Raw genomic sequence first — 12,435 nt, forward strand, 5'->3', positions numbered from 1 at the left:
CGGCGCTGCGCGACTGCGGACACCCGGCTGCAGCGGGGGGCTCGGAGCGCATCCACCGGGGTCGGCCCCCCTGGGGCTGCCGTGCCACTGCTCCATCTCCCCTGCCCAGCGCCCGGCTCCTCAGCCTCGGGATGAGAGCGGCCTCCGGTCCCCGCCGTGTCGGGGTACAAAGGATGACTGTGAACCCTGCGATCATCTCCCAACAAGAGGCCCCTTCCATCCCCCGGGCCTGGGGCACATGTGACGATCTACCCAGCGATGCTCCCACCAGGTCCGTCCTCTCACCACCGGTCCCCAGGGCGAGCACAACAGGTTGTCCTGAATTGTAAGGCCGAGGCAGCACCTTTGGCGTAACTGAGGTGCCAGGCTGATGTCTCCTTTCATCTTTCTCCCAGTGTGTGTGTGCCCTTCATGTCTGATTTTTGAAGCCAGTTAAGCGCAAGGTTGTCGCCATCCTCCTCCCCAGCCGCAGACCTCAAGCGTGATTTCAGAGCACTGGTTCATTGCATCGTCTCAGCTTTTCCAGCCCAACTTCAAGACAAGCATGAGGTACACGTCTAAGTCACGGGCTGGCTGCCCCCCGACCTGCAAGTGCACACACAGAATTCCCTTCATTCCTCAGAGAGGAGAAAAATGAGCTTAATGCAGCTCAGGTGCTCCTGCCCTCGCCACAGAGGCTGCCGGGGGCTCTGCCGCACGCTCAGGCACGCTCCAGTCCACGTTAATCACCAGCACGAGCCGTCTGGCTCCATCTCAGGGAGTTGGGATCTCCTGTGAGAAGGGATAGCAGTTCTCCCGTGAGAAGGGATGCAGTGTATGAAGAAGACCCTGCCAGGTTTCATGTCCAGATCCTGGGGACAAGTTTCACGTCCAGCCTGTGGGGATGAGATGCGGCAGGTCTGTTGGGTTTGGCTTTGGTGGCGTGATCTGGGAGAGCTTCCGACCTAACAGGAGGCAAGGAAGCAATTTCAATCAATGAAACGGGCAGATAAACAAACAAAAATAAAGAAAGGAAATCGTAGGGAAGGAGACACAAAGAATTGCAGACAATTTTGGCTGCAAATTTCCTAATGCACTCCAAAGCATTCATTGAAGTCAAAGACTTCTTATCCTTAAACATTTCACTTCCTTCACAAGCCTTTTCTCTGAAGATCTTGCCTATGCCAAAGTTACTTGAAAGAACAGAAGACAAAAAGGGACAAACAGGAAGTTTTTCAGCTACGAACCGCTGTAAAGGGTATCAAAGGTTTGGGTTTTTTTCAGCCTTAAATGATTTGCAAACTCAGCCTGAAAATGTATCTGCACCAGGAACGGCTTTCAGAGGCCATGCAAACCTCCGTCAGAGCTTTAGCAGAGGAGATTCATGCACAAATCATCGAGTAAAAAGCCAGCAATGAGTAATCAAAGGCATGCACGAAAATCCGAGGACAATCTGCACAATCTGCAATCTTCAGCGGTAAAGTTTTCCACTGCATAATTGCTTCTGAGAAAAAGGAATTTGTTGAATGCTTGGTCTGGCATTTGCTAATACTTTTTCTTTTTTTTCTTTTTTTCTTTTTTTTTTTTTTTTGTAATAAGAATGACCTCCCTGGAAACAGAAGGCTACTCAGAAAGGCATTGGTATTTATAAATACCAGCTCTGCCATTTTACATGACTATCAGGTCACTTTTTTCCCCCCTATCTTCTGTTTGCAAACACAAAGGAAACCAGTTCCTCTCCTGCACGCTTTAACTTACAGGCTCTTCTTCAGCACATCTGTCAGAAAGAAGTTCAGCGGCTTTCCTCCGCGTTGTCTCCAATTTATTAATCAACACTTTCAGCTCCCTACTGAGTTACAGCCAAATTATGGTCCCCTTGAAGTCCATGGCAGCACTTCCACCGACTTCATTAGGGCCAGAAACTGGCTCTTGAAGTCTCTGCCAATTCCTTAAGTGCTTTAACTTCAGTGTTGGAGATTTCTTTTTTAATCTTCTTATGCTCGTTTCTGACACATCGTTTTACATGTGTGCATGCACAAACTGCCTTTCTGAAACTAAAAACGGCCTTCAAAGTGAATGGAAAAGCTTTCCTTTTTTTTTTTTTTTTAACCTGTGAATGGCTGCATTTAGGGCCCTGAATTTCTTTTTGGCGGGTTTAATAGAGGAAAGATGTCATTTCGAGGGGCTGGGAGCTGTCACGCCCCAGCTCTGCGAGACCCCTGAATACAGACCCCACTCCATACCAGAGTTCAGGAGAGTTTTTGCCTCTTCCAGCTCCCATCTCTGTTTCAAGGCCACCAGTAAAGCCACCGGACCGGTGTCTCGTGGGAACGAGACACGGCCACGGAAACAGTGCCATGGGAGCTGGGGCTTTCACAGGTCAGACCAGTTGCTCCCACTGACCTCGCTCAGCCAGGACCAGTTCATAGCAGGGCCAAAGCCCAGGCGGGAGGAAAGGTCGAGAGCAAAGTTTCCATTTGCCTTGGCTCTCGGGCTCCCTTTTTGTTTAGTCACTGGCTGAGTTATGAAATCCGCCTGCAGCGTCACCGTGTCTGTGGGTTTCCCATGGGCTGGAGAGGCTATTACCGAGGAGCAGCTGGAATGTTAATTACCCATTAAGGAACTAAATCTGGGGGATTTCTCAAAGCAAACACAAATCATCTCTAGCACTGACCCCACCATGGCCTGAGCATCCTTCCTGGCCAGGCTGAGGTTGCAATCCCTGCAGCTCCTGCCTGGTGCCTCCCTTCTTGCTCACCACAGCCTGGGAAGATCCTCAGCAGCTACGACAGCCCGGTCAGGGCTGGCATTTGAGCCCCAGGAGCATTTTGCAGGGCAGGCATTTCCCTTGCAGTCACGCCAGGAGCAGTGTGAAGCAAAGAGAGAGGGAAGAATTAATCCTGGAGAGTGGAAGAAGCCTCATCCTGCACAGAGCCTGGAGGGACTGGGAGCAGCCTGGCTCCCAGCTGCTCTGGGGCTGAGGGCAGCTCTGGATTTTGAACCGCTGGTTTTGGTTTGGTTTTTTTTTTAGAAGCTCATCTGATTATTTCAGCCTGTTACCCATACGTGGAGGCTTGCCCATTTCCTTGCCTCTGGCTTGCAGCTGTTCCAGAATATCTGTAGGCTGGTGCGAGCCTTGCGAAGCCTCCATGGGGACAAACCCGCCCTGCCTGGCTCGGGCTGCCTGCGCACCCTTCGCTGTCCCCACAGCTCCTTCTCAGATGGGTCACCCGCAGTCACCACAGCACACGTGGCCTGACACAGGCTGACCTCTGCAGTGCTCGCCTGCTGCCAGCCCCGTCCTTCCCTGCTGCGGGCAAATCGGGCCACGGCTGGTGTCATTGGAGCCCCCGGCTGGAATTACAGCAGTCCCAACGATGTATATTTTAAAAGCTTCTCTGTCAATATTTAAACAGGAAGATCCCTGATGCAGTGGCAAACCGCTAACGAAGAGAGGAGCGGGTGAGGGTGGCCCGCGCGGTCAGGACAGGCATTATGGCAGCACCATGAGCACAGAGCTTTCCTGGGGAAGCAGCTCAGCACAGGCGGTGCAGGGAGCCTGATGGACCAAACCTCTCCCTGCTGGCAACCGAGAGGTTTGCATCCTGGAGGGCCTGCTGTGATAGCACAAGGGGTGATGGTTTTGCACTAAAAGAGGGGAGATTCAGGCCAGACATGAGGAGTACATTTTTTACACTGAGGGTGGTGAGACCCTGGCCCAGGTTGCCCAGAGAGGTGGTGGATGCCCCATCCCTGGAGACATCCCAGGCCAGGCTGGATGGGGCTCTGAGCAACCTGATCTGGGTGAAGATGTCCCTGCTCATGGCAGGGGTGGCACTGGATGAGCTGTGAATGTCCCTTCCAAACCATTCCATGATTCTATGAACCCAGTGGCCTGTGCCCCAGCCCAGCTCTAGCTGAGCCCGGGCAGCACCGACTGCGGCTGCAGGGCCAAGAGGCAGCTGGCTGTGTGATGGCATTACACCGATTTTTCTTCAGTTGTTTTTAGACCGGCTCGGGCCCGACTTTCCAAAGCTGTCCTGGCGCGCCCCAGCCAGCAGCACCTCTGCCCAACCGCGCCCGCCGCCATCTTGGGAAGGGGCCCGGGATGGGCGGGCGGCCGCGCCATCTTGGGGAGGTCGGCCCGGCGTGCCCTCGGGAACGCCCTTAACGGCGGCGGCCGGCGCGGCGGGATGGAGCCCAGGATGGGGATCAGGATCAGGATCGGGATCAGGATCGGGGCAGAGTCCTGCGCCTGCGATCGGGGAAACGCGGCTTCCCCGGCGGCACTCGGCCGCCTCCCGCCATCACTTCCGGGTGAGCGGCGGTGACTTCCGCCCCCTGACGGCGCTACTTCCTTTCCAGCGGCGGCCGGCGGAGCAGACGCGCAGGTGTGTGCGGGGTTGCGGCGCATCCGCCACCATCCGCCCGCCCGCGCCTCCCCGCGACCTCCCCATCCGCCGCCCGCTTCATCGGGCCTGGGGTTCCGCGGAGCAGCGGGCCCGGCGCGGGGGAGGCGCATCCGGCGGAGCGGGGCGCTAGGCCGCGGGCGAGCCGGGGGCCGGCGTAGCTGGGTGTCGCGGGGATGGGCCGGCGCTCCCGGTTGGGGGTGGAGGGCGGTTGGGCCTGGCGGCGTGGAGGAGTCGGGAGGCCGTGGCGTGGCTCTGTGCTCGGCCGAGGCTGCGGGCCTGGCGGTGTGGGCCGGACCCTGAGCGGCCAGGGCTGCCATTTCAAGCCATCATTAAAGAGCAGTGGGTGCGTGGTTCTGAGGTTAAGATCGGCGTCACAACGCTCACGGCTCGGCCTTTGCTTCGGTTGTCGTGTAGGTATCGCTGGGCTTTGTGGACCCTGGCTGGGGACAATAACATCCACCAAACTTTGTCTGACTGTGCCTGGAAGGGGATGGGCTTTGTGGAGTGACCGTGTGGGCCTTGATTTAACAGTTGGTGCATGGAGAGAGAACCATCGCTCTGAGGCCTGTGGATAAAATGAGGTCGTGCTTCCGTTGATTTCCCTAATTAAGCCGTTAGATATTTCTCTTGTGCAAAGCACCAGTTGTAGCTGGTGTTTGGCAGGAGGGGGCAATAGGAAAGCATCTCCCTGTGCTCCGGTGTTTCTGGTTATACAGGAGAGGGGCTCTTGTGTGCTCAGCTGTGCCTAGGGACATCAGCTGACATGAAGCACAGCTTAGCTTCTGCTGCAAAGTGCAGCTGGAACCCCCACTGAACAGTTGGTGGTGGCCTGTCTGTCCGGATGCAGCAAAGCTGGCAGCATTGGGGTTTTTTAAGAGGTCCAGTTGTACCCCAAAATTACTGTTTGTGTTTTATTGTTGATAACTCATGTTGCTTGGTTAAAGGTTGCAGTAGCAGGCAGGTTGATAAAATCCTGTAAGAGAATGTTGAGAAATTCACCATCGCTCATACTTCTGTTTCTTTTTGTTCAGAAATGGCACCTCGTAAGGGCAAGGAGAAGAAGGAAGAACAGGTCATCAGCTTGGGACCTCAGGTTGCTGAGGGAGAAAATGTGTTTGGCGTCTGCCACATCTTCGCTTCCTTCAATGACACTTTTGTCCATGTGACTGATCTCTCTGGCAAGTGAGTACTGAATGCCGGTCACCTCCCTGCAGTACCCGGCTTCTTCAGTTTTGAAAACAGAAATTAGATTTGGCCAGAGGCTCCACCACACTCCTTGAGCTTCTGCTGAGATGGTATGTGTCCCTGAACACAGACCAGGTGGCTTGGTGTGCTCCTCTGTGATGAATATTGTGCTCAAGGTACCAGTTGGCAGCTTATTGATGTAGTAACATTTGAAATAACAGGTTCTGTGTGTACCTGGGAGCTGGTTTGTGGGGAGGAAAGAGGGAGGATGTTGTTTTCTGAATGTTTTCCTGTTTTGTAGGGAAACTATCTGTCGTGTGACTGGTGGCATGAAGGTGAAGGCTGACCGAGACGAGTCTTCTCCCTACGCAGCGATGTTGGCAGCCCAGGATGTTGCCCAGAGGTGCAAGGAACTGGGCATCACTGCCCTGCACATCAAGCTGCGTGCCACCGGTGGCAACAGGTACGTTGGGCTGGACCCTGGTGTTCCCGGAGGATCTGCCTGGTCTCAGAACCTGGCCAGGTGGCACCACGTCCCTTTGTGCTGCCTCGGTTGGGAAGGTAGATACACCCTGGAAATTTGACAAGATTTGACCTGAAGGGTATCTGTCTCATTGTGTGGTGAGTGGCTGACATGGTCATCTCTTGCTGGGCATCTGGAACCTGTTTGGAATAGATGTCTTCGGCTGGCTGGAGCTGTGCTGTGCTGTGATTTATCTGGTAGCGGATGGGGAGGTGCTGTCACATTTGGAGATTACCTTGGCGTGAGAGTGAAGTGTGTGTCTGGTGGCTGTTGGTGTGGGAATGGTTTGGGTCTGGGGGTGGGAAGAAGGTGAGTTCTGCTATCAGGATGTTTTGGGGTGGGGAACCTGTGATTTTTAACATTGTCAGTTGTTTGGGAACTGTGTCCACTTTCTGAATCATTTAAGGGCTTATGGGTTCTCTCGTGCAGGACCAAGACTCCTGGACCTGGTGCCCAGTCAGCCCTGAGAGCTCTGGCCCGATCTGGAATGAAGATCGGCCGCATTGGTGAGTGATGGAGAAAGCGATTGCTGGATGCGCGTGTCATGGTATATCAGTGCAGAGCCTTGCTACATCAGAAAAATAGTTTTGATGGATTGTTTAGTAAAAGGAGCTTTGTAGGCATCTGTCCCCCTTGGTATTATTTCACTTGGGATGTTCTTGGTCCATGTCAGGTGCCACTGTAGGTGAAATTTAATTTAAACAGATTCATAAATGGAGGATTCACCAGGAGGTGGCGTGAGGTGACTGCAGAAACCAGGGGTCTGGCTGTACCACAAACCCCAGCCGCACAGCAGGGCGCTGATGCTCCTTTGACGTAACAGTGTTTGTGCTGAAGCTGTTCTGTCGCCCAGAAATGTTGTGTTGGCCTCAGTTTGAGCCTGTGACTGAGTAATAATGCATTTCCTCCAACTGCGTGAGGGAGAGTCCCAAACTTTGTAGAGGAGCCATGAGAAGCAGTGGTGTTTGCTGCTCTGGAAGTTACACCAAGCACCCTCTATTTCTTTGGAAACGCTGCGGATGCTTGGTTTAAGTGAGATGGGGATTTTTGCTTCTGGAGTGTTAAAAGCCATGGGCATCCAACCCTTGGTGTATTCATGAATATCCTTGCTCCACAGAGCATTTGCTGTGCCTGAGCCTGGCTCCTGCACTGGCTGACGGCAAGGTGCAGCTGGGGGATGTTGGGGTGACAGCTGGGGCAGGGTGGCTGTGCCTGCTTGCTTTCTTGGGGTACCTCTGGAAGGTAACGGTCTGTGTTGTGTTTTCTTTTCCCTGTAGAGGATGTCACCCCCATCCCCTCTGACAGCACTCGCAGAAAGGGTGGTCGCCGTGGACGTCGTCTGTAAACAATGCTGCACCTTTGGTTATTAAAGCTCTTTAAAACCTCTTCTCAGCCATGTGTTTTCTTACTGGGGTACGCTCAGGAGCTGAGTGGCTTCAATTTAATTACATCCATGAACGGCTTATCCTCTGAAGCCGGGCTTCTGTTTTGTGTTGTTAGTACTTCTGCAGCCGAGGTGCTTTTGGACATACACTGAGAAAGCTGCTAAAAGCACTGGAACTACAACTCTCTTAGCCGGTCTGTTTATATATTTATACTTCTAGAGGTATTCAAGCAAAATGACTCCTCACTTCTTAGTCCTGCCCTGCTGCCTGCACTGATGTTTGCCTTCCACAAGATGTGCTGCTGCCAATGTTCTCTTCCCAGCTCTCCAGACTTTGAAATCACCCCTGCTCCTGTTGCTTCCTTGGCTGCAGCAGGATTTTTAGACCTAGAGAAGATTCGTGGGCTTACAGGACTTGAGTACAGTTTAAGATACGTGGGGTCTGTGTGCTGATGATGTCAAGGTGCTTTATGCCTGTGGTTAAAATAGCTGTGGCTTCTACAGCTTGAGAGAGATAAAATTATCAAAATTCCTCCTGTGAAATGGTGACATCAGCCACAGTACACACAGTGCCTGGTTCAACGTGGGTCTGTCTTGTGCGTCCTGTGATCTCCCCAGCCCTGCGGTCAGTAGTTTATTGTAGAGGTGGCTGTAACTCGTCACATTGCACCTTCTCTCTTGCAGTCGCATACTGGTCAGTGGGACTCCTGGCACTGAGCAAGGGAGCTCATCTGGAGCTAGTATAATGTTTGTCCAGGAATACTTGTGGTCAAGTTTAAAGTGATGGTTATTTATCAGAATTGGTTGAAAAACACCAGGATTCTTAGCACAGTTATATGGCAAATATGAATAGTCTTATACATGAAGTGTGACCTATAAAATCAAGCTGGGAGGCGGTGTTCTGATGTGCTGGGCTCTTGGACAAGGTCTGCCTGCAGATCCTGAGGCTGGAGAGCCTCACTGTTTTTCTGTGGGCTCCTTCCCCCACTTTTGCATCTTCAAATGTTTCATGGGGGATTCCTTCACCCACTCCTGAGCCTCCTTCCCCTCATGGGAAAGATGCTTTGGCCAACAGTGGAGGTGTTCTGCTCTTAACGTTCTGTTCTGGTGAATTTACTTGGCCTGGACTGGACCCAGGGCACGTTGCTCCTGTCGGGCTTGGTGCTCAGTTGTTGAGCCATTTCTTGCATGGTAAAAAGGGACAAGTTTCACTGTGGAGGAAGGGTCCCTGTTTCATCTGAAGCCAATGGTGCCTCTCGGTCTTCATAGTGAAAACTACTTGGATGCTTGTGGTTTCAAAGTGAGTCATGGTCTCTTGGAGGTGTCCCTGCTGTGGAAAAGAAAGCTGGGCTTGTGAGCAAGCAAACTGCTGCTGGGTTTTCTGCAAACTGTTGCTTAATACATGACTTCCCTTTTCTGTGGAAAAAAAATCTCTGCCTGGACAGATGTTCCTAAGCCAGCATTTCCCTTGGCGCAGCCAGAGTGTTTTATTTGTAATTTTATATAGGGCCATGGAAAACTTTATAGAAATAAACTTGCCTTACTGTCCTAAAAGTGCACTATTTGCTGTTCAAATCACTGTTTTCCTGTCCTTGAAGTGTTCTTCGAACTCTGTGTGGAGAAGGTGCTGCAAACATGAAACCAGCAGTAGCTCAGCCAACGTGGAGCTGAACTGAGAAGGGAAGAGGGCAGAGGCGCATGGGGGAGAGGGAGGCAAAGGTGTGGTGTGTTACTAACAGCTTTAGTTTAGTTTAGTTTTGTTTTAAATACTCTATACAGTGAAGCCTGTTGCTGTTCTGGTGGGTGTTACTCTGCTGCAGGTGACGACTCAGCTGCTTCAACAGGGTGCATTTAGGGAAAGCTCTACAGGAACATAACATCTGAGGCAAGACTTTGCAGCGGTACAAACTCAACAGACCTATTTTGTCTCTTTGTGTGCAGTTCGTGATGTTTTCTGCTCAGTTCCATCTCCCTTCTGCTGCCGACTGAGGCTGGAAACTGTGGCAGAGCACAACCGCCCTGTGGTGACGTTGTTTTTTGGAGTGGGTTGTCGAAGCACAAGCTGAGACCTTGGTGTCTAACCCGAGGCAGGAGGAACCCAGACCTACTGCCCTGCTTGGCGTATCCTCCCCCGGGAGGTTTTCTGAGGCTCGCACAGGTGACAGGAGCTCTTCCCAGTGCAGGAAGGGGGATTTGCTTTGCGGGGTTTAGTCTTTAGAAGCAAGAGCTCTGCTGGGTGTGTGGGGCTGTCTGGACTGAGCTGCTCTAAGCCCAGCCCGTGCCACTCACTGCCTTTGCTATGCTGTGTCCTGGGCAGGGTGTTCCTGGGCTCACTGCACCGTGGCAAAAATTACTTTTATTTTTTAGCTGATCGGATGTCTTTGAAACAGCTTCCTGCGTCAGTTTGAAACTCCCCCCAGGGGAGAAATGGTGAATGAGGAAGAGAAACTGGAGAGCCAGGCAGGTCCCTGTGCGGAGGTGGCTGTCCAGCGCTTGTCCCTGGGCTGTCTGGAGGGAAAGACTCTCGTGGGTGAGCTGGTGGATGCTTTCATGGCTCTCGCCTGTTCCTGCCCCTACCCGACTGGCTTGTCTTGTGTGATCTGGCGAGGAGCCGTGTCACCTGCAAACCCCCCTGTATCTGGGTGAAGGCTCCCCAGCTGTGTGTGAGGGGGATATGTGTGGCTGCCCACCCTGCGTCTCGCCGGCTGGGATGCTCATCCCACTGAGAGCGTGAGGCTGCTTGGGGCTGCAGCGCATCCCCGGCTTACAAAGTCCCTGGAGATGGGTCTGTGTTCACTGCTGAGCCCTGCAGCTCGGCCATTCCCCTCCGGTTTGCCCGAGGCTGATCCTGTGCTGCCAAGGGTGAGAAATGTGGGGTTTTCACCCAATGTCAGGCTGTGCAGGGGCTGCGGGCTGTGAGATGGAGGCTTGCTTGATAAGGAATGGCTTCACGTGAATGCCCATGGGGTTATTTCTGCCTCCCAGCCTGAAATAATTGCTCTGCTGGCTTGGGATGAGGCCCTGGAAGAATGAGCAGGTCTGAGCTGAGCCCTGAGAATGCTCCTTGCTCCAGACGGCTTCTTTTCCCCCCAAAAGGCAGCTGGTTCCCAACCCTCCTGTAATGATACTTGTCAAGTTTTTCATGGGCAGCATAAAATGTGAACAAATATGAAGCCCTGGGGGCAACAGGGTGATGAGGAGTCTGTGCTGTGTCTGGGTGCCACCCCAGGCTATGGAAGAAAGAGAGGGGGATGAGGCAGGCTGAAAGCTGCTCTATAAAAAGCTCTGTATCTTCCCAGAAAGTCAATTTACAGATTTAAAACACTTTATATGCCACATCCCTGTGCGGAAAGGTATAGTGAGAGGGGAAAAGAAGCACTAAATAAGTTAATAGAAATGTCTGTGTGTAGAGCGAGGGCTGGTTTGGTGCTGATGGGCCCCAGCTGGGCTGGGGGCTCAGCCTGCTGGTGGGGGGATGCGAGAGTCTCTCCCACCCCCCAGTTTATCGCCTGTGTTTGTGGTTTGCAGAGTTGGGCTCAGCTCCATGAAATCGCTGGGGGTTTTCTGGCTGAGTTCCTGTTGAGACTTTCCTTAGTTCCCCTTAGAGCTGAGGCTGGTCATAGAATGCGCCTGGAGCGTGAGGGCATGTGGCCCCAGCGAGGCCGTGAGAAAAACCCGTGTCCCCCCAAGCCCCCTGTGCTTGCTGTGGGCTGAGAGCGAAGGGAGAGCCGAAAAAATTATGGAAGGGTTTTATATGCTCTTTTTCTTTTTTTAAAAAAAATATTTTCCTTCTCTTTTTTAAACACCTTGGATAATTTCTAAATGCAACATCACCTAAAAAGTATCAGATAAATTGTCTTCAAAATAGCCTCCAGGGAGGAACGCAGGTGGGGCAGGAGCCGGGAGTGCAGGGGCCCAGGTGAGGCTGACGGGCACCCTTGGGCAGGGGGTCCCCGCACCCCTGGGTGCCTCCGGGACTTCCCCAGCTGGTTTGTATGAGCCCAGGGATGGGAGCAGGCTCTGAGCACCAAAATCTGCACAGGGGCTGTGATATCCCACCTGGGAAGCCACAGCATCATCCCACCACCTCTTGCTTCTCCTCCAGAAATAGCATCTGCCAGGAGACCCTGCTGCACTCCTTGGAAATGCTTTAGGATATTCCATACTCTGGAAGGTTCTGGGACGGACTGGGAGAAAGTATGGAGCTGCTGGAGAAGCCCTTTCCACTCTCTGGCCCTTGGGCTGCGAGTAGGGAGGTTTGCCTGGTAACCAGTGACGCCTGAGCAAACTGCTTTTGATTTCACGCTCGGAGTTTCACTTTTGGCTGGACCCTGCCCACCGGCGTGCTGGGTCCTGAGGCTGGAGCCGGCGCGGTGCTGGGTGCGGTGTGCCCAGCAAGGCCAAGCCCCGTGGTGCAGCGCTGGCATGGGTGATGTGTTACCCCCGGGCGGCCCCGGATCCTTGTATAAAATCACCTAAAATCAGCATTATGGGGGTGGATGGCTGCTCTTGCCCACGGAGCCCTAGCGGGGCTGTAGGGTGGGCTGGAGACCCACGCTGCCCCACTCCCACTGGTGCTTTGGGGTCACCCACCTTGGGGGGCTGCTCATCCCCTCTCAGGTTTGGGGGTTCAGCCCCCCATTGCCACTGCAGGCAGGGCAAGGGGGTGTCACAAGACAGAGAGGGGCTTGGAAACACTCGGTTGTCCTTTAATCATTACTCCCTCAGCCTGAGAGGTGCTGGCCAAGCACCCCCACCTGGGAGGGTCCAAAATACCCCTTGAGGGAGAGTTTGGGTCAAAATGCAGCTTTTCCCAGGCAGCGAAGGTGAGTGAGGAGAGGTGTACCCTGACGGCATGTCCCCACGGAGGGTCCTGCTCAGCCTTTCGTGGGGGAAGCCCTCCCCATGGCATCCCACCCTCTGCAACCCACCTTTGCATCTCACCTCCGCAT

The 12,435-nt window shown here is 53.4% G+C and overlaps 1 protein-coding gene across 2 annotated transcripts; it reads left to right on the forward strand.

Moving 5' to 3' along the window:
• Positions 1 to 4,271: 4,271 nt before the first annotated feature.
• Positions 4,272 to 7,485, forward strand: RPS14 (ribosomal protein S14). Of its 2 annotated transcripts, none has more exons than XM_065644072.1 (5): positions 4,272 to 4,370; positions 5,423 to 5,573; positions 5,878 to 6,039; positions 6,529 to 6,605; positions 7,377 to 7,485. In XM_065644072.1, the coding sequence occupies exons 2-5, from the start codon at positions 5,425 to 5,427 to the stop codon at positions 7,442 to 7,444; spliced, it is 456 nt and encodes a 151-aa protein (XP_065500144.1). In that variant the 5' UTR covers positions 4,272 to 4,370; positions 5,423 to 5,424; the 3' UTR covers positions 7,445 to 7,485. The 2 variants fall into 2 exon arrangements, with proteins under 2 accessions (XP_065500144.1, XP_065500145.1); XM_065644073.1 differs by lacking the exon at positions 4,272 to 4,370 and adding an exon at positions 4,827 to 4,972.
• Positions 7,486 to 12,435: the final 4,950 nt, after the last annotated feature.

This window comes from Caloenas nicobarica, chromosome 13 (genome assembly GCF_036013445.1).
Source record: "Caloenas nicobarica isolate bCalNic1 chromosome 13, bCalNic1.hap1, whole genome shotgun sequence".
In the NCBI taxonomy this organism is placed as follows: domain Eukaryota; kingdom Metazoa; phylum Chordata; class Aves; order Columbiformes; family Columbidae; genus Caloenas; species Caloenas nicobarica.

What these genes read in the sequence shown, in the direction of transcription:
- RPS14 (XM_065644072.1), top strand. Translation starts at nt 5,425, where the DNA reads ATGGCACCTCGTAAGGGCAAGGAGAAGAAGGAAGAACAGGTCATCAGC. An exon ending in GTGACTGATCTCTCTGGCAA is followed by an intron (nt 5,574 to 5,877) that starts GTGAGTACTGAA and finishes CCTGTTTTGTAG; the next exon opens with GGAAACTATCTGTCGTGTGA. An exon ending in AATGAAGATCGGCCGCATTG is followed by an intron (nt 6,606 to 7,376) that starts GTGAGTGATGGA and finishes TTTTCCCTGTAG; the next exon opens with AGGATGTCACCCCCATCCCC.